We start from the raw sequence: 22,658 nt of genomic DNA, 5'->3' as shown, positions 1-22,658 counted from the left end.
ACAATTGGGATAAATCATTTTCCTCATTACGCATACCTCTCAGAAAAGATTTCCTTGAAAATAAAGCTTTTTCAGTTAAAAAAGAAATGCAAATTTGGCTTTGAATACTAATTGGAGGGCCAGGGTAAGGGAAGATGATAACATCTAATCACTTTTGAACAAAAATAAAATATAAACTTCTCCTAGTAACCAGTCAATTGATGTCTGTTGTTCATTGCTTAGGTGTTTATTTTAAATATGTAAAGCTTAGCTGTTGAACACAAAGTTACAACCATATACCTTCATGTTTCAGGCAGTAATATGTCTATGGACTGAGAATTTATTCAAGAGGTTTTTCTCTCTTTAGTCACACTAACTCCAACATGAAGTAGGTGAGCAAAATAAGATGGACTCCAAATTTCATGTTTGAGCCAATTCTTGTTTCAGAGACATCCTGAAATATACTTATTTTTATTTACCATTTTCTAGGGTAGAAAAAGTTAGAAAAATGTCAGCTGGATAAGTTGGGATGCTCAGAGTATTCTGGGAACTATTTTCATTTTACCCTAAATCTAAAAGGAGCACAGGGATTCTTCACAGGAAAGGAAACCATCAAAAATGAAAAGGCTACCTATGGGATGGGAGAAAATATTTGCAAAACACATATCCCATTAGTGATTAACATCCAAAATATACAAGGGATTCACACAACTCAAAAAAATAAATAATCCAATTAAAAAATGCGTGAAGGACCTAAAGTTATATTATCCAAAGTAGCACAGGGAAATATCAGTATGGTTTTACCTAACAGTAACTAAGTTTTGCAACACTGAAACAACTGGGAGCTTGAAAGCGGTACAAAAATCAGAACAAAAATACCCTGCCATCACCCTAACTTTCTGCCCTTATTGCTTTCTCACTTTAAATTTCTGGTGGAAAGGAATCCCGGGTGAAGTTTACATTTTAAAGAATAATGCAAATTATACCATGGATAGTGACACTGAGAACTTGTACTCACCTTCTTTGCATTTGCTAACATCTAGCACACCATATAAGGTACAGTTTTTGGAGGTAATTTTTTCTGTGCAGAAACAATGGTTGTCTGGATTTTGAAGTGGAGATGCAAAAGTTCTGGATGGAAAAATGAATCTATACACAGGGATTCCTATCAGATCAATTTTGGCTTCAAACACAGCATAGAATGACCTAAACACAGATAAGAAAGAGCTTCATTCTGGGAAACTGAACTTCATTCTGGAGATCCATTTTTTCCTATTTTTAAATTTATATTATTGCTTTAACTTACAAAAATTAGATATAATCTTGTTAGAATTCAGACTCAAATCTTAGGGAAAAAAAATCTTGGGAAATTTTAAGGCATAGCAGAACTCAGTACTTGAGTATGAGCTATTCTTGTCTTTGTTTTCAAAAGCTCCTGAGATTATTTTTTGCTTATGAACTACCAGAGAGTATTTATATTGAAGACTTTTCTCATAGTTAGTTTCCTCTATGGACTAAATATTTATATGACTCCCTCAAATCCTTTATTTGTGCCCAGTTTAAATGAAATAAACATAAAGTTTCAATCTTCCAAAGCTTAATCCTGGAGAGAAAGGCTGCTCACTTGCTGGGGTGCGCGCATGTGGGTGTTTATGTCTCCTACGCTCCATCGTTTACTACGTGTCCACCATAACCCCTAAATTTGTTGTCTAAGCTGTGAGTCTGTTTCTGTTTCATAAATAAGTTCATTTGTATCATTTTTTTTAGATTCTACATATAAGCAATATCACATGGTATTTGTCTTTATCTGTCTGACTTACTTCACTTAGTATGATAATCTCCAAGTCCATCCATGTTGCTGCAAATGTCATTATTTCATACTTTCTAATGGCCGAGTAATATTCCATTGTATATATGTGCCACATCTTCTTTATCCATTCATCTGTCCATGGACATTTAGGTTGCTTCCATGTCTTGGCTATTGTCAACAGTGCTGCAATGAACATTGGGGTTCATGTATCCTTTCGAACCACGTTTTTCTCCGGATATATGCCCAGGAGTGGGATTGCTGGATCATATGGTGGCTTTATTTTTAGTTTCTTAAGGAACCTCCATACTGTTCTCCATTGTGGCTGTACCAGTTTACATTCCAACAAAGAATGTAGGAAGATTTCCTTTTCTCCACAACTTCCCCAGGCTTTATTTGTGGATATTTTGATGATGGCCATTCTTATCAGTGTGAGGTGATATCTCATTGTAGTTTTGATTTGCATTTCTCTAATAATTGGCGATGTTGAGCATCTTTTGATGTGCCTCTTGCATCTGTACGTCTTCTTTGGAGAAATGTCTATTTAGATCTTCTGCCCAATTTTTGATTGGGTTGTTTGTTTTTTTGAGCTGCATGAGCTGTTGAAGATTTTGGACATGAATCCCTTGTTGGTTGCATTGTTTGCAAATATCTTCTCCCATTCTGTGAGGTGTCTTTTCATTTTGTTTGTGGTTTACTTTGCTGTGCAAAAGCTTCTGAGTTCAGTTAGGATTTGTCTTGTTATTTCCATTACTGTAGGAGATGGCTCAGAAAAGATATTGCTGTAATTTACATCAGAGAGTGTTCTGCCTATGTTTTCCTCTGAGAGTTTTATAGTATCCAGTCTTACATTTAGGTCTTTAATCCATTTTGAGTTTATTTTTGTCTATGGTGTTAAAGGATGCTCTAATTTCATTTTTTTTTTTTTAACATGTAGCTGTCCAGTTTTCCCAGCACTATTTATTGAAGATACTGTCTTTTCTCCATTGTACAGTCTTGCTTCCTTTGTCGTAGATTAATTGACCACAGGTGTGTGGGTTTATTTCTGGGCTTTTTAGCCTGTTCCATTGATCAATATTTCTGTTTTTGTGCCAGTACCATACTGTTTTGATGACTGTAGCTTTGTAGTGTAGCCTGAAGTCAGGGAGCCTGATCCTCCAGCTTCATTTTTCTTTCTCAAGATTTCTTTGGCTACTCAGGGTCTTCTGTGTCTCCATACACATTTTGAAATTTTTGTTCTAGTTTTGTGAAAAATGCCATTGGCAATTTGATAGAGATTGCATTGAATCTGTAGATTCCCTTATGTAGTATAGTCATTTTGACAATATTTGTTCTTTGAATACAAGAACATGGTATATCTTTCCATCGGTTTGTGTCATCTTCAGTTTCTTTCATCAGCATCTTATAGTTTCAGAGTATAGGTCTTTTGTCTCCTTCAGTGGGTTTATTCCTAGGTATTTTATTCTTTTTGATGCAGTGGTAAATGGCATTGTTTCCTTAATTTCTCTTTCTGATCTTTCCTTGTTAGTGTATAGAAATGCAAGAGATTTCTGTGTATTAATTTTGTATCTTGCAACTTTACCAGATTCATTGATGAGCTCTAGTAGTTTTCTGGTAGCATCTTTAGGATTTTTTATGTGTAGTGTCATGTCATCTGCAAACAGTGACAGTTTTACTTCTTCTTTTCCAATTTGGGTTCCTTTTATTTCTTTTTCTTCTCTGATTGCCATGACTAGGACTTCCACAACTATGTTGAATAACAGTGGCAAGAGTGGACATCCTTGTCTTGTTCCTGATCTTAGAGGAAATGCTTTCATCTTTTCACCATTGAGTATGATGTTAACTGTATTTTTGTCATATATAGCCTTTATTATGTTCAGATAGGTTACCTCTATAGCCACTTCCTGGAGAGGTTTTTATCATAAATGGTTGTTGAATTTTGTCAAAAGCTTTTTCTGCATCTGTTGAGATGATCATATGGCTTTTATTCTTCCATTTGTTAACATGGTATATCACACAGATTGATTTGCGGATATTGAAAAATCCTTGCATCCCTGGGATAACTCCCACTTTAGCATGCTGTGTTGTCCTTTTAATGTATTGTTGGATTTGGTTTGCTTGTGTTTTGTTTAGGAATTTTGTGTCTATGTTCATCAGTGATATTGGCCTGTAATTTTCTTTTTTTGTGGTGTCTTTGTCTGGTTTTAGTATCAGGGTGATGGTATCCTCATAGAATGAGTTTGGGAGTATTCCTTCCTCTGCAACTTTTTGAATAGTTTGAGAAGGAGAGGTGTTAACTCTTCTCTAAATGTTTGATAGAATTCGCCTGTGAAGTCATCTGATCCCGGACTTTTGTTTGTTGGGAGTTTTTAATCACAGTTTCAATTTCAGTACTTGTGATTGGTCTTTTCATATTTTCTATTTCTTTTTGGTTCAGTCTTGGGAGACTGTACCCTTCTAAGAATTTGTCCATTTCTTCCAGGTTGTCCAATTAGTGACATATATTTGCTTGTAGTTGTCTCTTATAATTCTTTGTATTTCTGTGGTGTTTGCTGTAACTTCTCTCTTTTTTCACTTCTAATTTTATTGATTTGAGCCCTCTCCCTTTTTTTACTTTATGAGTCTGGCTAAAGGTTTATCAATTTTGTTTACTTTTTCAAAGAACCAACTTATAGTTTTATTGATCTTTTCTATCGTTTTCTTCATTTCTATTTCATTTATTTCTGCTCTGATTTTTATGACTTCTTTCCTTCTACTAACTTCAGGTTTTGTTTATTCTTCTTTCTCCAACTGCTTTAGGTGTAAGGTTAGGTTGTTTATTTGAGATTTTTCTTGTTTCCTGAGGTAAGATTGTATTGCTATAAACTTCCCTCTTAGAACTGCTTTTGCTGCATCCCATAGGTTTTGGATTGTCAGGTTTTCATTTTCATTTGTCTCTAGGTATTTTTTAATTTCCTCTTTGATTTCTTCAGTGATCCATTGGTTGTTTAGTAGCACGTCGTTTAGCCTCAAACTGTGTTTTTTTACAGTTTTTTTTTTATTATTATAGTTGATTTCTAATCTCCTAGCATTGTGGTTGGAAAAGATGTTTGATATGGTATCAGTTTTCTTAAATTTACCAAGGCTCATTTTGTGGCCCAATGTGTGATCAATCCTGGAAAATGTTCCATGTGCACTTGGAACAGTATATTCTGCTGCTTTTGGATGGAATGCTCTCTAAATATCAATTAAGTCCATCTGGTCTAATTTGTGTTTTAAAGTCTGTGTTTCCTTTGGTCTTCTGTCTGGATGATCTGTCCATTGATGAATGTGGGGTATTAAAGTCCCGCACTATTACTGTGTTACTGTCGATTTCTCCTTTTATGGCTGTTAGTATTTGCCTTATATATTAGGGTGCTCCTATTTTGGGTGCATAGATATTTACAATTGTTATATCTTCTTGGATTGATCCCTTGATCATTATGTAGTGTCCTTCCTTGTCTTTTGTAACAGTCTTTAACGTCTATTTTGTCTGATATGAGTATTGCTACTCCACCTTTCTTTTGATTTCCATTTGCATGGAATATCCTTTTCCATCCTCTCTTTTCAGTCTGTATGTGTCCCTAGATCTGAAATGGGTTTCTTGTAGACAGCACATATACAATTCTTGTTTTTGTATCCATTCAGCCAGTCTATGTCTTTTGGTTGGAGCATTTATTCCATTTACATTTAAGGTAATTATCGATATCTATGTTCCTATTGCCATTTTTTAAATTGTTTTGGATTCGTTTTTGTAGGTCTTTTTCTTCCTTCCTCTTTTGTTCTCTTTTCTCGTGATTTGATGGCTAACTTTAGTGTTGTGTTGGATTCCTTTTTCTTTTATGTGTGTGTATCCATTGTAGATTTTTGGTTTGCGATTACTGTGAGGATTTGATATAGCAGTCTATATATAAACAAGGTTGTTTTAAGTTACTAGTCTTTTAATTTCAAATGCATTTCCCATATCCTGCATTTGTGCTCTCCTCTTCTCACAATTGCTGGTTTTGATATCATATTTGTGTGCAGATGATTTCCTACCTTGACTTTATGTTTGCCTTTATTAGTGAGCTTTTCGATATTTATTTCTTGTTTCTAGTAGTGGCCTTTTCTATTCTGCTTAGAGACTTTCCTTTAGCATTTGTTGCAAAGCTGGTCTGGTGATGCTGAATTCTCTTAGCTTTTGCTTGTCTGTAAAGCTTTTGATTTCTCTCTTGCATCTCAATGTGAGCCTTGTTGGGTGGAGTATTCTTGGTTGTAGGTTCTTCCCTTTTATCACTTTAAATATGTCATGCCACTCCTTTCTGGCCTGCAGAGAAATCAGCTGAATCAGTTTCTGCTGAGAAATCAGCTGATAATCTTATGGGAGTTACCTTGTATGTTATGTGTTGTTTTCCCCTTGTTGCTTTTAATATTTTTTCTTTGTCTTTAATTTTTGTCAGTTTGATTACTATGTGTCTCAGCATGTTCCTCCTTGGGTTTATCCTGCCTGGGACTCTGTGCTTCCTGTACTTGGGTGACTGTTTCCTTTCCTGTGTTAGGGAAGTTTCCAGCTATTATCTCTTCCAGTAATTTTTTGGGTCCTTTCTCTCTCTCTTCTCCTTCTGAGACTACTATAGTGCGAACGTTGGTGTGTTTAATGTTGTCTCAGAGGTCTCTTAAACTGTCTTCATTTCTTTTCATTCTTTTTTCTTTATTCTGTTCTGCAGCAGTGATTTCCACCATTCTGTCTTCCAGCTCACTTATCCGTTCTTCTCCCTCAGTTACTCTGCTATTCATTCCTTCTAGTGTATTTTTTTTTAAAATTAATTTATTTATTCATTTATTTTTGGCTGTGTTGGGTCTTCATTTCTGTGCGAGGGCCTTCTCTAGTTGCGGCCAGCGGGGGCCACTCTTCATCACGGTGCGTGGGCCTCTCACTATCACGGCCTCTCTTGTTGCAGAGCACAGGCTCCAGACGCGCAGGCTCAGCAGTTGTGGCTCACGGGCCTAGTTGGTCCATGGCATGTGGGATCCTCCCAGACCATGGCTCGAACCCGTGTCCCCTGCATTGGCAGGCAGATTCTCAACCACTATGCCACCAGGGAAGCCCCCTTCTAGTGTATTTTTCATTTCAGTTATTGTATTGTTCATCTCTGTTTGTTTGTTCTTTAGTTCTTCTAGTTCTTTGTTAAACATTTCTTGCATCTTCTTGATCTGTGCCTCAATTCTTTTGCCAAGATATTGGATCATGTTCACCGTCACTACTCTGAATTCTTTTTTGGGTAGATTGCCTATCTCCATTTCACTTAGTTGTTCTTCTGGGATTTTATCTTGTCCCTTCATCTGGGACATACTTCTCTGCCATTTCATTTGTCTAATTTTCTGTGATTGCAATTTCCATTCTGCAGGATGCAGGATTGTAGTTCTTCTTGCTTCTGCTCTCTGCCCCTTGGTGGATGAGGCTGTCTAAGAGGCTTATGCAGGCTTCCTGGTGGAAAGGTCTTGTTCCTGCCCACTGGTGGGTTGAGCTGGGTTTTGTCCCTCTGGTGGGCAGGGCCATGCTCATGAAGACGTTAAGCAGCCTGTCTGCTGATGGATGTGGCTGTGTTCCCGCCTTCTTCATTGTTTTGCCTGAGGCGTCCCAGCACTGGAGCTTACAGGCTGTTGGGTCAGGTTAGGTCTTGGGGAGGAAATGGCGGCCTCCAGGAGGGCTCATGCCAATGAGTACTCACCAGAATTGTCACTGCCAGTGTCTTTGTTTCCACCATGAGCCACAGCTGCCCCCCACCTCAGCAGGAGGCCCTCCAATACTAACAGGTAGGTCTGGCCCAGAGTCGTATGATGTCACTGCTTTTTTCTGTGGGTCCTGGTGTGCCTGGGACCTTGTGTGTGCCCTCCAAGAGTGGAGCTTCTGTTTCCCCCAGTGCTGTGGAATTCCTGCAATCAAACACCGTGGCCCTTCAAAGCCAGATTCTCTGGGGGCTCCTCCTCCCTTTGCCAGACCCCCAGGCTGGGAAGCCTGGTGTGGGGCTCAGGACTTTCAATCCTGAGGGAGAACTTCTCTGGTATTATTATTTTCCAGTTTGTGGGTTGCCCACCTGGCAGGTATGGGATTCAGTTTTATAGCAGTTGTGCCCCTCCTACCATCTTGTTGTGGCTTCTTCTTTGTCTGTGGATATAGGGTATCTTTTTTGGAAGTTTCTAATGTTTTGGTTTTTTTTTTGGTTGATGGTTGTTCAGCAGTTGTGATTTGGGTGTTTTTGAAAGAAGGGGTGAGCTCACGTCCTATCCTGCAATCTTACCAGCCAATCAGTCCAGGAATTTGTATACATGTAATTTTTAAATCCTCCAGTAGTCACATTTAAAACTGATAAAAATATCAGTTATATTTTATTTAACCCAGTATATCCAAAATAATATCATTTTAACATATAATCAATATAAAAATTAACAAAATCTAAAGATCTTTATACTTATAACACATTTCAGTTTGTACTAGTCACATTTCAGGTGCTTAATAGTGACAGGTTACTAGCTGCTACCATATTCAGCAAGTCTGTATACTGTACATATTCAATGGTATTCAATTTTGTATTAAATTTTCCCACTCCTTAAAAATAAATGAAAGTTTAAAAAAAAAAATGGCAAAATCACATGTTGTTAAAACTGTGATTGTGTTTTTCTACCCAATCACTAGAGTGGCGATTTCCTTACCTTGAGCTTCCTTTACAAGTTCTTTTGGTAAATGTTGTTCTTACTTTCGGTTGTGATTCATTCACCTAACCTTATGGCTGATTAATGTTTTTAAATCATTTATTGAAGTTCTCTCACTAAACAGAATTTCATGCAAATAGTTTGAAAATGTATACATCAAAATAAAAAAGGCATTTTTTGAGTTTATTGAACCTCTACAATTGTTAAGATCCATGGCACACACTGGATATAAGAAGAAATAACTAGATAATTCCTCCATTTACTCCACAAATGAATATCAGTAAAATGAGCCACCACTGAATGTGTTTGTTCAAAACAGTAAGACCCATCCTTTAGTTATAAATACCACACTCTTTTTCTTGTAACTGCACCAACCTTGGAATCTTCTTACATTTCACTTATACTCTTGTGTTAAGTGAAATATAACAGAATATCACAGTGAACTTGATCCTGACATTGAGATAATAGGATACTGAAAGTTAACTTAAACTCCCAAGATAGGTCCTTAAATGGGCATTGTCTACAGCTGCCTTCCCAACATCTTAGCCATTAAAGGAAAATCATACATCGAAAAGCCTTAAAAATCATCTGAAATATCATCAAAGATTATGTCATAATGACACCATAAATTACCATGGGCCATGACCCTAAGATAGTGGATACTAACAGGACTCTTTTTTTTTTAAATACATTCAAATGTAAATCAGTATTTTCATTTTATGTCTCTTTAAGCTTATTGAAGAAGGTATAGGAAGTACTTCTAAATCATAATAAAAATGTTGGAATTCTTCCATTTCATCAGTCTCTTTTCCTAGTGCCATAACCAACAGTCTCTCTCACACAGATTTTGTCTGAGTCCCTGGCCTGTCCAAACTACCTCCACTCCTAGTTTGTTTTACTTCTATTTTCCTCTTAGATACTTTTAACTTCATGCCTGTTGCTCATGTATTTATATTATGGTCATTAATGAATCCTCCAATTCCTGTTTTAAAACTTCACTACTTCTTAGTTTTGGACAAAGTTTTTAAATACATTTTTTAAACTCATAAAGAATACTATTTAAAAGAAGCACAGTATATTTCTCTCTGTATCAAAAGATTGATGTTTATTCTTAGGAAATTACTAAAGTTAGTGGTATTGGGACACCTGACAGTTTATTCACAGAAATGCATCACTTGGAAAGGAATTTCTTCACCCATCCCCATGGCTCAAAGCTCTACAAATCAAACTCAACAGTGGTTTTGCTGTTTTTTTTTTTTTTTTTCTAAAAGAGTGTTAACAAAATTAAACATGCAAAATTCACCAATACCTTTGTGAAAATGAACATTCCCTGTGTTTCCTTTTTATTCCCTACCTTTAACATAACTTTGTTTTAATATTTTTTATCTTCATTATATACTTTCCTATAAAGTATTGCCTCACCAGCTTTGTAAACATTATGCTCTGCTTCTATTGATATTTCTTAGTAGCTGAAAGCTCACCTCTGATTTTAATTACCTCATCTTGATTCCCCTTGCTTTTTAAACCTTAATTCTTAAACTAATAGGCATATGTGTACTTTGCTTTTCTTCAAGGAGAATAATAAGTTGGATCTAACTATACTTTAAATCTAAGTTCATAGCACCTTCTTTCTTCCCAACTCTAATTCAGAACGTTCATTTGTGCATACATTTTTCATGGTTAGTACATTGGTTAGTACATATGTAATCTTGTTTTTGTTGCTTCTGTTGTTCTTTTCTCTGTAATTCTGATCATCTTATTCAAAATAGATGGCTCTACTTGCAAGTTCACTGATTCTACTTCATATTGAAACCTCCCCTTGGATGTATGTTTTACCTTTTGTAATTATATTGATTTTTAAATTCTTTCAGTTTTAAATTATTATCTACACAGTATATACAAAACATGTGAACAGTAACTACTACTCTAAGTTTTTCTAACCCCTGACTTCTGTGGCCAGGAAGGCAGTTAATTAAGTAAAGTTTTTACAAAGCAAACATTTCCCTAGGAATGCAGTAAAGGTTTATCCTCAGTGGTGAATCTTGAGAAATTCAGTCACATTAGACAGACATTTACTAAGCCTGTATAAGAACAGAGATTCTGAATTATGCTGTAGGGATATAAAGACAGGTAAATGCATACCCCTCCAGAACATTGCAGGTACGATGGTGGATTTGTGGGAGAAAGGAGGTGATTTCACTGATTATTACCACAAAACAAATGCCCTTACCTGTACCACTAATGATGTAAAAATAGCTTGCCCACTAAGAGACATGCCTTAGGAATACAAAAAAAAAAGAAAAGGAAATGAACATTCTCATTCCAAGAACACCATCTCACATTACTTTGTCTATTATGATTCAGTACTTCTGCTAAAATAATAAATATTGATTAGACTAGATGTGACAAATGCTAAGTTTAAGAAATATTCTAAATCATTTGGTCTATGTTTTGTTTGAAGTTTTCATCTTGTTGAGATAAATGAAGTGCCTGTTACCATTAAGTGGCCAAATTATAAAATAAAAAACTGCCAAATGTTGTTAGTTAGAAACAATTTGGAGCAGCCAGAGTTCTTCAAAAAAATTTTGAGAAATATTTATCAGAAATTTAGATCTCTACTTAAGGTTAAGTTTTTTTTTTTGTTGCAATGGGAGAAGTGGATTGTATCATAGTATGTTGAGTGTTGAACTGAATAGGAGGAAAATATTAAGTGGATAACTGATGCAAACTCAGTATGAGGGAGAAGAGGGGAGTGTGGAGGAGGACAGAAAGAAGCAGATATTTGATCAATAGCGATTGGAAACATGCAGATAATCAATTTATACTTTTCCCCTCTTTTAACTCTTGCATGAACTGGCATTAAAGTAGGACAAAGTTTATTAATTTATACTCTGGTATCTATTTAAGATGTTTGTATTGTTTCCTGATATATTTACATATAACAGTAGAGATAGTTTGCCACTTTTTGATGATGGAAAGCAGGTTTTTCAAACTCCTAACATACCATCCAGTAAGATGTCAAGGCAAGATGTTGCTTCTTTTTTAAACAAAATTATCTATTAATCATGTTCAGTCTTGCCGTGGTCAGTTAAATTAACCTTATCATAATCTTAAACTCATGTGAAATTCTTACTCCAATTAGGAGCATATAGTAACTCTCCTCAAAACCTCTCTGTAATATTGAAATGGAAGAAATGCTCACCTTCCTCACTATACAAACACATATATGATATCCCCTAAAATGAGCATTTAGAAGTGTTTGTTTTCCTCCATTAGAATTTTCTATAAAAAATATGTGACTATGGACTCTGTAGAAGAAAAAGGATTACATGAGTGAGTATTTAACTGTTTTATGCAAATTTTAGATAGGAACTCAATGTGAGGTAATGGTTACTTAATTAATAAAAAGATTTCATCTCTTTTGATTTTGATTACTTTATTCTTCATCAGGAAATCACTGATGTAAAACTCATTTTAACTTTGAGGAGAAAAGGCTTTTTCCTTGATATTTATTGGGGTTCTTCCTATTTTAGACATATGAATTAGGTGTCTCCAGATAAACAGTCAGGAGCTAGGGAAAAGTAGGAAATCATGGCTATATGAATGTTTCTCATTCTACTGCTACTTCACAGGAGGCGTGCTCTTTATCAAGTTTAATATGTCAGTGTTAGAGCAGGAAATAGTAATTCCATTTTCATATTGATAAAGCTTTAAAAAGCTGAGTTATCAATATATAAAATTATTTCAAGAAAATTTTGAAGGGGAAAGTCATGAAAACATTGGCATAGATTCATTAAGCTTCTATCTTTATAGACATATTTAGTCATGTCCCTGGAATGAACAATTTTTATATTTCATGCTCAGTAAAGAAATAAAACAACAGTAAGTTGTATTTTCCTACCTGTTGGATGATAAGTTGACATATTGACTTTCTTCCTTTTCATCTGCAGTTATGTAATTGTATGAGTGCACAATAACGCTGGTTATGCAGCAGAGACGGAAGTAGTCCCTTTAGATTTCTTTATGTGAGAGACCCTGTGCATAAAGGTCAACCCTCAAGTGGGGTTGGTACTCAGCACCTATGCACTAGTGTGACCAGTCGTCACAGCTAAAGGGTTAACGCCTGGCAGAACGGGAGTTTCTAGGGCTGAGATACAGGCAGGTCTGTTCCATAGGTTGGTGCCTGTGCCTTACCAGTTGTTAAATAAGTTTCTTGCCTGACTTAGAGTATCCTAGTGACACACACACACCTTGTGTGAATACTTACTTTTTGCCTTTAAATGTGTCAATTATGGCAATATTGCTTATGTCGTCTTTTCCATTGAAAACTTTATAAACTCCATCTGAAGTATTGTGGTCTGAAAAGATATGTACAAGAAAAAATTACTTCTAGAACAAGCCATATTTTCCAAGTTATAAAAGATGTAATTAACTCACTTTTGCATTTCTCAAACACTGGTTGTTCATAATTATTTTATGTGATTTGAAATATATATGCAATGAAGTTTTTAAATTATTGGTCTTTCACATTTTAAAAAGACAGAATGTTAAAGGTGCCTAGAAATAGCTGTAGATGCTGAGACAAAGGAAGAAAACAATTATCAGAATCTGACGTGATCGAACTCCAGCACTCTTTGTCGTAATTAAGCCAGAAAGGCCATTGTGATCACTACTCCTATTATATTGAGGTGAGGGGATAGTGAACAAAACCTATGAGAACAATGACAGATTTCTAGAAGTTTTCTCAATGTTATGATCTCTAATAAGTGGTTACTAAAGATTAGGTACATAGAATTAAAAACAGAATTAGCCAAGGAAAGAAGAGTATTTGAGTTAAATAATAGTAACTGAATTCAGTATTCCTCAAGGCTTTCTATACTTATATTTAATTGATATATAAGTTTACAATCCTAAAAACCATCTAAAATAGAATAACAACGAATTGGAAAATATAACTAATATCTCATATAGTGCCAAGTGAAATCATATTCAATTTTTCAGTTCAATTGTCATCTTGTTCTATTCGTGACTCAAAATGTTAAGCTATAACTAAATACATCACCAAGTTCACATTTTTTTAAATTTCCTGCCATTTCATGACATTTGTAGATTACTAGGAGTTCATATCAACTAATTTTATGAACATATGACATTGCTGAGTTATCATTCTCATGTAAATTTTGGGTAACTTTTAAGTTTACATTAAAACAAATTTGTAAAAGGTCTAGAGAAGGAGGAATGATATGATAAATATATTTAACACAAAAATATGGCATTAAGCTTGATTATTTATAGATAGGAAATCAAAGCCAAAACTGTATTCAAAGCCTTACCAGCTTACAATATAATTTTAGACAATTTATGTATTTGTCAAAGAATGGAAACTTGATTAAATGTCAGCTTCTTAATTTTAATTGTTAAATTCAGATATGTAAATTTTCCCGACTAGGATAGCTGAATTCATGTGAGAGAGAGACTTTTAAGTAATTAGAATATGTATTCCCTGATCAGAAATACACACTAAATAATACAATTATGAATTGCCAATGCCATCATATTTATCCAGTTAAAGTCTAACAATATCGACATTCATATTTGGTACTCACAGGGTAAAACACACCAACTGTAGTAGTAATAGGGTGTGGAATCGAGTTCAAGAATGGGTCCTTATAGCCCCACAATAGTTCTTTCAAAGTTCTCTTTTGAAACATAGAAGAGCTTGATCTTTTGATAAGTAAATTGAGTACTCCTTGGATAAATACATTTGGATAGAGATGGGGTGCAGTCTCCAAAAAAGAAATCACGGTTTAAGACACCAATTGCAGTATCAGATTTTTAACAAGTAAATGGAAAATACTAGAATTAAGCTTAATAAAAGAGTTGTCAACTATATCTTTAAAATGACTGCCAAATCTTGCCAGGACTAAAAGTGTATTGTTTTTGTTTCTTCATCTCTGAATGATTACATTTCTCTGGAGACTTTCAAAGTTAAATCCTACTTTTTAAAATGATACACTTTAAGTGGTCTTCTAATTCAGTTGATTATTACATGATTTTGTCATCTTCCCAAAGGGCCATAATTCAAAATAATGCCATAAGAACACATTTTCATAAAAATGACAAAATAAATAATATCTAATGATAGTTCTAATCATGAGATTAATTACAGTGGATTCTAGAGATTTCAAAACCAATAATTTTGCTCTTTGTCTACTCACTGCTACAGCCGATTGAGAACAGTGAAACTGTCATTCTTGGTTCCAACTGATAGTGAGGGTTCAAAGATGGTACCATTGGGCTGCAGGAAAGAGACTGTGTGGGTCTCAGAGTCCCAGGTTATATTTTCCTTGGCTAGATAACAAACTCTGAAAAACAAAAGTAAATAAAATTCAAAATAATTGTTGCAAGTGAACATTAAGTCTCAAATGCTGTTCATTCATGCAACAAATAATCTTTGAGTGCATAGACTATGTCAGAAATTAGGCTAAACAAGTAGGTTAAAATGATCAGTAGGCCAATGCTGAGCCTCTAGCAAAGTTGAGAAGAGGAATCTTAGATGTGCATAGCAGAGGAGAAGGAATACGTGTTATTATAGTGGGTTACACACATTCTGTGGGAAAACACAGAACAGGAATAGACCCAGGCTTGGGATGGTTGTGGTGGGGATAATGGACAAGATGGGAGACTGGGATTGACACGTATACATTATTGATACTATGTATAAAATAGACAACTGATAGGAACTTACTGTATAGCACAAGGAACTCTTCCTAATGCACTGTGGTAACCTAAATGGGAGGGAAGTCCAAAAGGGAGGGTATCTGTATGTGTATGGCTGATTCATTTTCTTGTGCAGTGGAGACTAACACAGCATTGTAAAGCAACCATACTCCAATAAAAATTAAAAAAAAAAGATACAATTCCACATAAGTGGTCTGAATGACAAAGAGAAGTTTAGTTAGGTAAAATAGGATAGAAAATAGCATGTATTAGGTAAGAAGTAGGAACAAGGTGTAATTTTAGAAATGCAGATGTTTCAATATAGTTGGTTTAAGGAGTAAGGAGAGTGGTGGAAATAAAGCGACTGTAATAGGCAAGACCTGGAACATAAAAGGGTTGCATCCCGTACTTCAATGTTTAGCTTTTATCCTGAGAGTCAGGGGGAGACAGCAGAGAGATTTAAACAGGGGAACAGTAAGAGCACGTTTCCGTATATTAGAAAGACTGTTCAAAGTGCACAGACTTTCCTGTACTGGCTTTTCCATAATTTCCAGTATTTTAATGAGAATTAAAGATAGCTAATGGAATACCATTTCCACTTTGGAGATCAGTTCCCCTCCATCCCTGCCCCATATACTGTATACTCATTAGTTCTAAGCTCCTGGAAAGTACCAACTACTTTTTAGGAATGAGGTGAAGGGTGATTATTATGGAAAAAAATCTTTTGCAAGTACAAGATATTTACTGAGATGAAATAGGGTGTATATTATTCATTGCTCTATCATATATTTGAATGTCTGCTTTGTAAGGCTACAGTAGATATCTGTTGTTATCTAACTAAGGTAAAGACTGAAAAAACATGAAACTGAAGTGTAAAAACCAAAACAAACCAAAGAAAACCTGACCTGATTTCAATCAGGTATAATAAAAAAGTGAATTCCTATAGGATAGGTATTATGTGTGTTTTGTATCCCCAAGCAGTGTCTGGTATGTGGTAAGTACTTGGTAAATATTTTTGAATAAATAAATTAATTAATTGTTCATACTCTTTAAAAATGGAATTCACAAAAAGACAGAAATACCTTATTTCTAATATAATTTCATCAAAGCTTTATTATTTACTGTTCTTGGAGTACTGTAGACATACAAAGAATATAAATATCTGAAACAGCAGCTAGGACAGTCTATTAGTAGTCAGTTACTCTTTTCTCTTAGATAATTGTATTTTAAACTTAGATTACATATTATTAACATTTAAAATTAAAATACTTTAATTTTCGGGAAGATTTATGTATATATAGTAGTTGAAATCATAGCAAAAATAATTGTGACCCAAATTCTAGTTTACTTGGTTGTACTTACAATACTATACCAGTAGATGGCACTCACTGAGGGAAAAATCCTTCAAACTGAGGCCTGTGCTTAGAATGTACTTTCAAAAAGAGAACATAATCACTCAATTTTTGGTTTAAAAATGAGAATATATACAGCTTTTAGAAAGTGTTGGTTAATAAGGTCAAAGGGAGGAATTTGCTTCAGATTTAGCCCAAGATTGCTTTCTGTGTACTCCTGTCAAAGCAAAGTAACTTAAATTATTATTATTATTATTTTTTATGTTGGATCTGAGAATATTCTGAAGGAGGTACCAGGTCTTCACAGAAATGGTATAGGTTGGAATATATATCATTAAGATCTCAATCCAGGCAATTTTATGCTTTGACCCATGTCACATCTTGTCAAAGTTTCATCAAGCTCACTTTAGCAGCCAAAAGCCAAATAAGCCTGTGGTTCTGTTTGAGGAGAGACTTCCTCCTCCACTTAGAATTTCAACTGAGTTCAGGGTGTAATGGATGGAGAGGCAGGTTCTCCTCAACATGTGGAAGACTCTCAAACTATTAACTTTTTCTGAAAGGTAAACGGTTGTTTTCCCATTATTTAAGGCATCCAAGCAGACACTAAGGACTCTGTTTTGTTGACATCATGAGACAAGATGACTCATAGTTGATCATAATTTCCTTTAACATTGTTATGTAAATAGGAGTTTATTGTTTATGTACTTTAGCTGCAAATCCAACTTCTCTTCTCTAACCCTCACCTCATTGCTTCTCCAAGTAAATCAATTATATCTAACCCACCCTGCTTTCGTCCCAGAGAGAGATAGGTTAAAGCCTCTAAGAATAAAATTTATATAACCTATCAAGCAAGACTAGGACAGGATTCAATATTATGTTTATGTTTTCCCATACTCCAATTAATATCCTTAAAAGTAAAAACAAACAAACAAAAAATTAAACAAAAACTGTGATGAGTTCTCAAATTCTAGAAACTATTCTCTTTTCTTACATGTGGTCAGTTCACAGAGTTGTGATTTTTAAACAGTTATGCTTAGATTCTTATTAGGTCATATGTGAATTCTAGATTTTCATAGGTACACATCGTAGCTACAACATTTTTTGAACAAGATATTCATATAGGCTTTTGATAATGACATAGAACTATAAGACCCTGAAAAAATAAAAATATTTTTGAAGGTGAGATTTTTTTTCTGTAACAATGAAAACCAAGTCTTCTTTGACAAAGCTGTGAATAGTCGCAGACCTGTGCCTGAAGACAAGGGGATGTGGGGATAATTACTAGGACAGAATAGGCACCAAGGTGCTCTGCAGCTTATATATCATGTGCTGCGGCAGCAGGCATCACCCTCCCAACTACTGTTATTTCATTATATTTGAGTGTGAGTTGTCAATCTAGAAACATATTAATGAATGGAGGAGAAAGAAATTATATAATTGTAGAATATCTGAAACATATAAGAAAGTTAAACTATGAATTAGAAGAAACCATTATAAATATGAAATTTTGTAATAATGCTTGATCATAGTGTATAACTAGTTGTAATTATTCTTGAGGAAAAATCACACATTTGTATAACAAATGATATAGCAGGACTTAACTCTGTTCCCATATGGGCACCATAAATGTATTCCTAATCCTTGGTTAGGTTTAGTGTTTTTAGCACCTCAATCTTTCCTTTCCTTACTTTGATAGTTAGAAAAGACACATAGTCTAAAATTTACATAGAAGAAAATGTACTCTAAGAGCTATCAGTCCTAAGTTTGTATGAATATGGTAAATCACTTCAAATCCCCTGGTATCAGTTTTTTTAAATTTACAATTGAAAAGTTCTGGCTAATTATTTTCCCCTAGTTCTTATAGTTTAAGAATGAGTTCAAAAGTCTATTAAATTGTTAAGGCATGTAAGATAAAGGTATAGCTTATTTAGTCTCAGTACTGGAGAAAATATAAGAATGAAACTACTGAATAAATACAAATACCCTTAAGACCTGGAAAATAGTTTGAATAGAAGTCCTTAGCAGGTATTGTAGTTAGGTAGAATCAGTTTAATGCTGTGGTTCTCAGAATTGAGCGTGTACTGAAATCCCCCAGAGTATTTGTAAAACTCATTGCTGAGCTCCAAACCGAGAGTCTCTGATTCATTTGGTCTAAGGAGGGGCCTGAGAATTTGCATTTCTACTTAGTTCCCAGGAGATGTTGATGTTGTTGGTTCGGGAGCCGCCCTTGGAGAACCACTCGTATAACCTACACTTTCAATTTTAGGATTTCAAAGTGCTCTGGTTTTAAAATTGTGATAGATTTTTTTCTATTTAGCATGCATATTTTAGACTTGTTGAGAATACATGCCACAAGTGTAAAACTCCTGTAACTTCCTAAATGTAGGGCAGTTAATTGATGCTGATAAATTCATAATAAAATATATATTTCTTATCATCATTAAATCCTTAGATTAGGGTTTTATATAGGCAGAAACAAAAATTTCAGTGTATATTAATGACAAGAAAATAACGAGTATATTTCAATACAGTGGCAGTTGTCAAGTGGAAGCTTTTTCAGAAATACATATGGTCAAGGAAAGAGTGCCACTTATTATGGGGACTCATTCACTGGTACGTGCAAGGACCTCTTTGCTTAACTTTAATTTTGCTGCTGTTAACTGCCACTCCCTCTGGATTCTGCACATCGAAGATTCAGAACTGTCTGTAAACTGCTGTGCCTGTTTTAACCCAATTTTTAAAAGCAATTGTATCTTCTTCAAGGACAGCTTCCTATGAAAAAGAAAACAAGTTTGGGTTATTTCTTTGTAGTAGGTACGGGCACTTGTCGGACTTTAAAACCTTTAATTATTCAATAAAAGGACTAAGCTCAAATAGCTTCCTCAGGAGAACCTTTGTAACCTGCCATATGTTTGCAACAGAAATGTTTTCAACAAATTATGATAGCAATCTCTTTTAGTTAATCTTTTACAAAGAGAATCAGTGTGTAATATTGCAGACATGTCTGTTGATTGTAAGGCCAACCATTGGCAAGCTTTAGAGTGACCTTATGTGAGAGTTCACAACACAGTGTACTAAGGAAATTTTATTAAACCTTTTCCAAAAAGTTCTTATCAGGTTGAACATTAACTTCTCTTCTGCCCTCAGTGAGTTGGACTGAGAAGGCAAAACAGAAAAACAGAGAAAAATCTAGTGGTATTGGAAGCTTTTTCTCTTTTTTCAAAAATTGGATACTTCAGGGGGAAGTCACTTAACGTTTGTTAAATTAAGAAAAACACAAATTTGACTTCTCTCCTTCAAAATCCTGCTCAATGTGGCTTCCCTAATTCTCAGTATATTTACAGCAACCTGTTAGTACATGTTTCCAAAAATTACAACAGTCTAATTCAGTACAATTAGGTTACTACTTTTTAGATAAAAGGATGAAGGAAGTTTTCCTTTTATTCTTCTGTGAAATCCATTAAAATAATTGATGCCCCTTGTAGTAATGATAGACAAACAGAAAAAAATACCAATGACAGAATCAGAAAATCCTACATTAGAAATCTCTCCTGTGCTTCAGGAGCTGGGACTGAGTAGAAAGTCACCAAACCCCTTGGGTCAATTTCAGTATCTGTAAAATGAGGGAGTTATCATAGATGCTCTCCTGGATTCCTTCCAAGGCTTTCACTCTCTGAGCAGGAAGCCTATGAAGCTCTAGTAGCTCACGCAGACAAAGGTGACTTTGTAGCAGGCAGTGTTTCCAAGTAAGTACCTTGGGAGGAATGCCCAGGTGTAAAGTTCCAACTTACCTTAGTGTTAGAGGAAGAGGGCGGAAGGTATTTCACACAAAATGAGCCTAACAAGACCCATGAATACAGGGACAATCTGACTTCTTTGTTCCCGTCACCTGGAAGCATCAATTCATAGAATGATGGATCAGGAAAGGACATTGAACATTAGCACATTTTCTAGGAGAGTGTGCTGTGGCTCTGAGAAACCAGGTGTCTGGCCCATGGGTAACCAAGGCAAATACCTAGAAGTAGAATCATGACGAGGATCCTAGTCTCTGACCCTTAAGCTGGTCCTTTTTTACACCGTGTTTTTACTAATTTTTTTGTTTCTGTCATCTCTGCACTTAGTTGGTAGAACTCAAATTGAGTTAGCTTTCTTCACGATACTTTACTTATTGCTTAATGTAGAAAATAAGGGAATTCCTTAGAGAAGAACAGGGCATCAGGTATAATGCCATTATGAAATCCTGTGTTGTTGCAATCCTTTTACACTGGGTACATTGGAGCTACTAAAGCAATGTGAGACCTTCTTACTTTTTACAAGCAATTGTCCTTGGAAATCTTTTTATTTGCTCCTAAAAAGTCTTATTTCCATAGCAAGCCGAAAATTAAGACAGAATTGCACATAGATAAAGTATTATTGCTATTCCTCTAAATGTAAAGATGTTTACCCTAAATGATCAGAGTGTTATAGCTGAAATCTATATGGAAGCTGAAAGCTATGTTAATTTACCCTTTTCAAGAGACTTTATGAGGGGAAAACACACATGAGCATACACACATACACATGATTACTCTCACACTATAGAATCTTAAGGACTAATACAATATTAAGTGTTTATCATGTACCTCTGAAGGTACATATTTTATTTCAGTTTTTAATGAGAGGAACACAATATATGCTTATAGAATTGAAACGGTACTGTGATAGAATGTACTTGGCAGGACGGAAAACTCTCTAACTATCATGCTTGTGCATCTAATACCAAAAGGCATCGTTAAGTGTATCATGCTTTTTCTTCTAAATGCCATGAATCACTTTGCCTTTTTTGTTCATCTGGAGACATAGATAGATAGATAGATAGATAGATAGATAGACAGACAGACAGACAGATAGATTTTTTTTAAATGGGAAAGTTGAAACACAAAGAGTTGAAATCAGTGCATGAATTATCAGTTGTTAGAGTTAGGGTCATCTAACACCATCCATTTTTTTTACAGGTAGAAGTGGGTCCTAGAGAAACAGATGTCTGATTCAGTGTTGTATGACAATTTAGTAGTAGGTAATGGAGAATCAGGCCTTTTACTCCAATCTTGTGTAGTTTCCATAATACCATGATTTGTTCAGAGACAAAGAGAAAACTATTGAAGCAGTCAGAACAGAAATAAATTTCTTCTGATCGTAACACTACCATATGTATTAGAAAATTGTATTGGCCTACTTGAGTACTAAGGCTAATTTTATCTTCAGTTCCTTTAGTTTTCAAAGGAGGAAAAGTTTTTATGTCCTTTGTGAATTTAAGAGGCCTTGATTTTAAATTGACCTTGGGCTATCTGGTTTATTTTGCACATCTTTCACTAAATTTGAAGTACAAAGGTGATAAATATGTGTACAGAAAAAGTAATATAATTTAAGATCCTCTCACTTGGCTGAGAAGTACATCAGTATGTGTCCCTGACTTTAAATGTTCAGATTATCCAGCCCTAGTAATAACTGGATTCCAGCCTGATGACTCTTACATGGCATGGTCTGCAGCTGCATTGAAAGCCATTTACCTTGAGGCTTCTCTTTGCTACATTAATTTGAAAGCAGATGTTTGGGAGAATAGTATCTTCTATCTAGTCACATGGTCACTTTATTATTGCTGTTACAGGAAAACAGTACTCATCAACATGATGGTCAACTTTAGTGTAACTAGTAAATTGTCCTTAATATCTTCCTATGCATGAAGTGTATAGAATACATATGTAAAAATATATATAGCCCCATTTCTCAAGGCTCTTATAGAGTTCTAAGAAACAGAATCATACACAGCAGATTTTAATCTTTGAGTAGATTTCCTTGTCCTAGTCCCAGCCTGACCAAATACATTGGCTTCTTTACTCAAAGCCTAGAGTGAAGCAATGAAACTAGATGCTATGAGTTTGATCCCCAATTTGGTCACATGCTAACCATTTAAACTTGGGCAGGTTATTTAATTTCTTTGTACCTCACTTTCCTTATCTGTACAATGAGTATAATAAAAATATTAATATTAGGTTGAACTATATAAAATTAGTATTTTTGAAAGTCAAAATAAGCAGAATATGGAGTAA

General features: G+C 34.9%; 1 protein-coding gene across 2 annotated transcripts in view; it reads right to left on the bottom strand.

The window, feature by feature from the left end:
* LOC309632165 (platelet glycoprotein 4-like) overlaps nt 1–22,658 on the bottom strand; it is a 42,954-nt gene that overhangs the window by 2,796 nt on the left and 17,500 nt on the right. The window contains exons 3-7 of one of the 2 annotated variants that reach the window (XM_082399414.1): nt 20,361–20,458; nt 19,181–19,341; nt 14,716–14,862; nt 12,765–12,855; nt 998–1,185 (exon numbers count right to left, since the gene is read on the bottom strand). In XM_082399414.1, coding sequence (XP_082255540.1) covers nt 998–1,185; nt 12,765–12,855; nt 14,716–14,791 — 355 coding nt within the window. In that variant the 5' untranslated portion in view covers nt 14,792–14,862; nt 19,181–19,341; nt 20,361–20,458. The remainder of the gene's footprint in view (nt 1–997; nt 1,186–12,764; nt 12,856–14,715; nt 14,863–19,180; nt 19,342–20,360; nt 20,459–22,658) is intronic. The other variant, XM_082399413.1, reaches the window with a different exon arrangement.

This window comes from Balaenoptera borealis (genome assembly GCF_965194805.1).
Source record: "Balaenoptera borealis genome assembly, chromosome: 7".
Classification (NCBI taxonomy): Eukaryota; Metazoa; Chordata; class Mammalia; order Artiodactyla; family Balaenopteridae; genus Balaenoptera; species Balaenoptera borealis.
The sequence above is the reverse complement of the archived record's forward strand: the minus strand, read 5'-3'. Positions and strand labels throughout refer to the sequence as shown.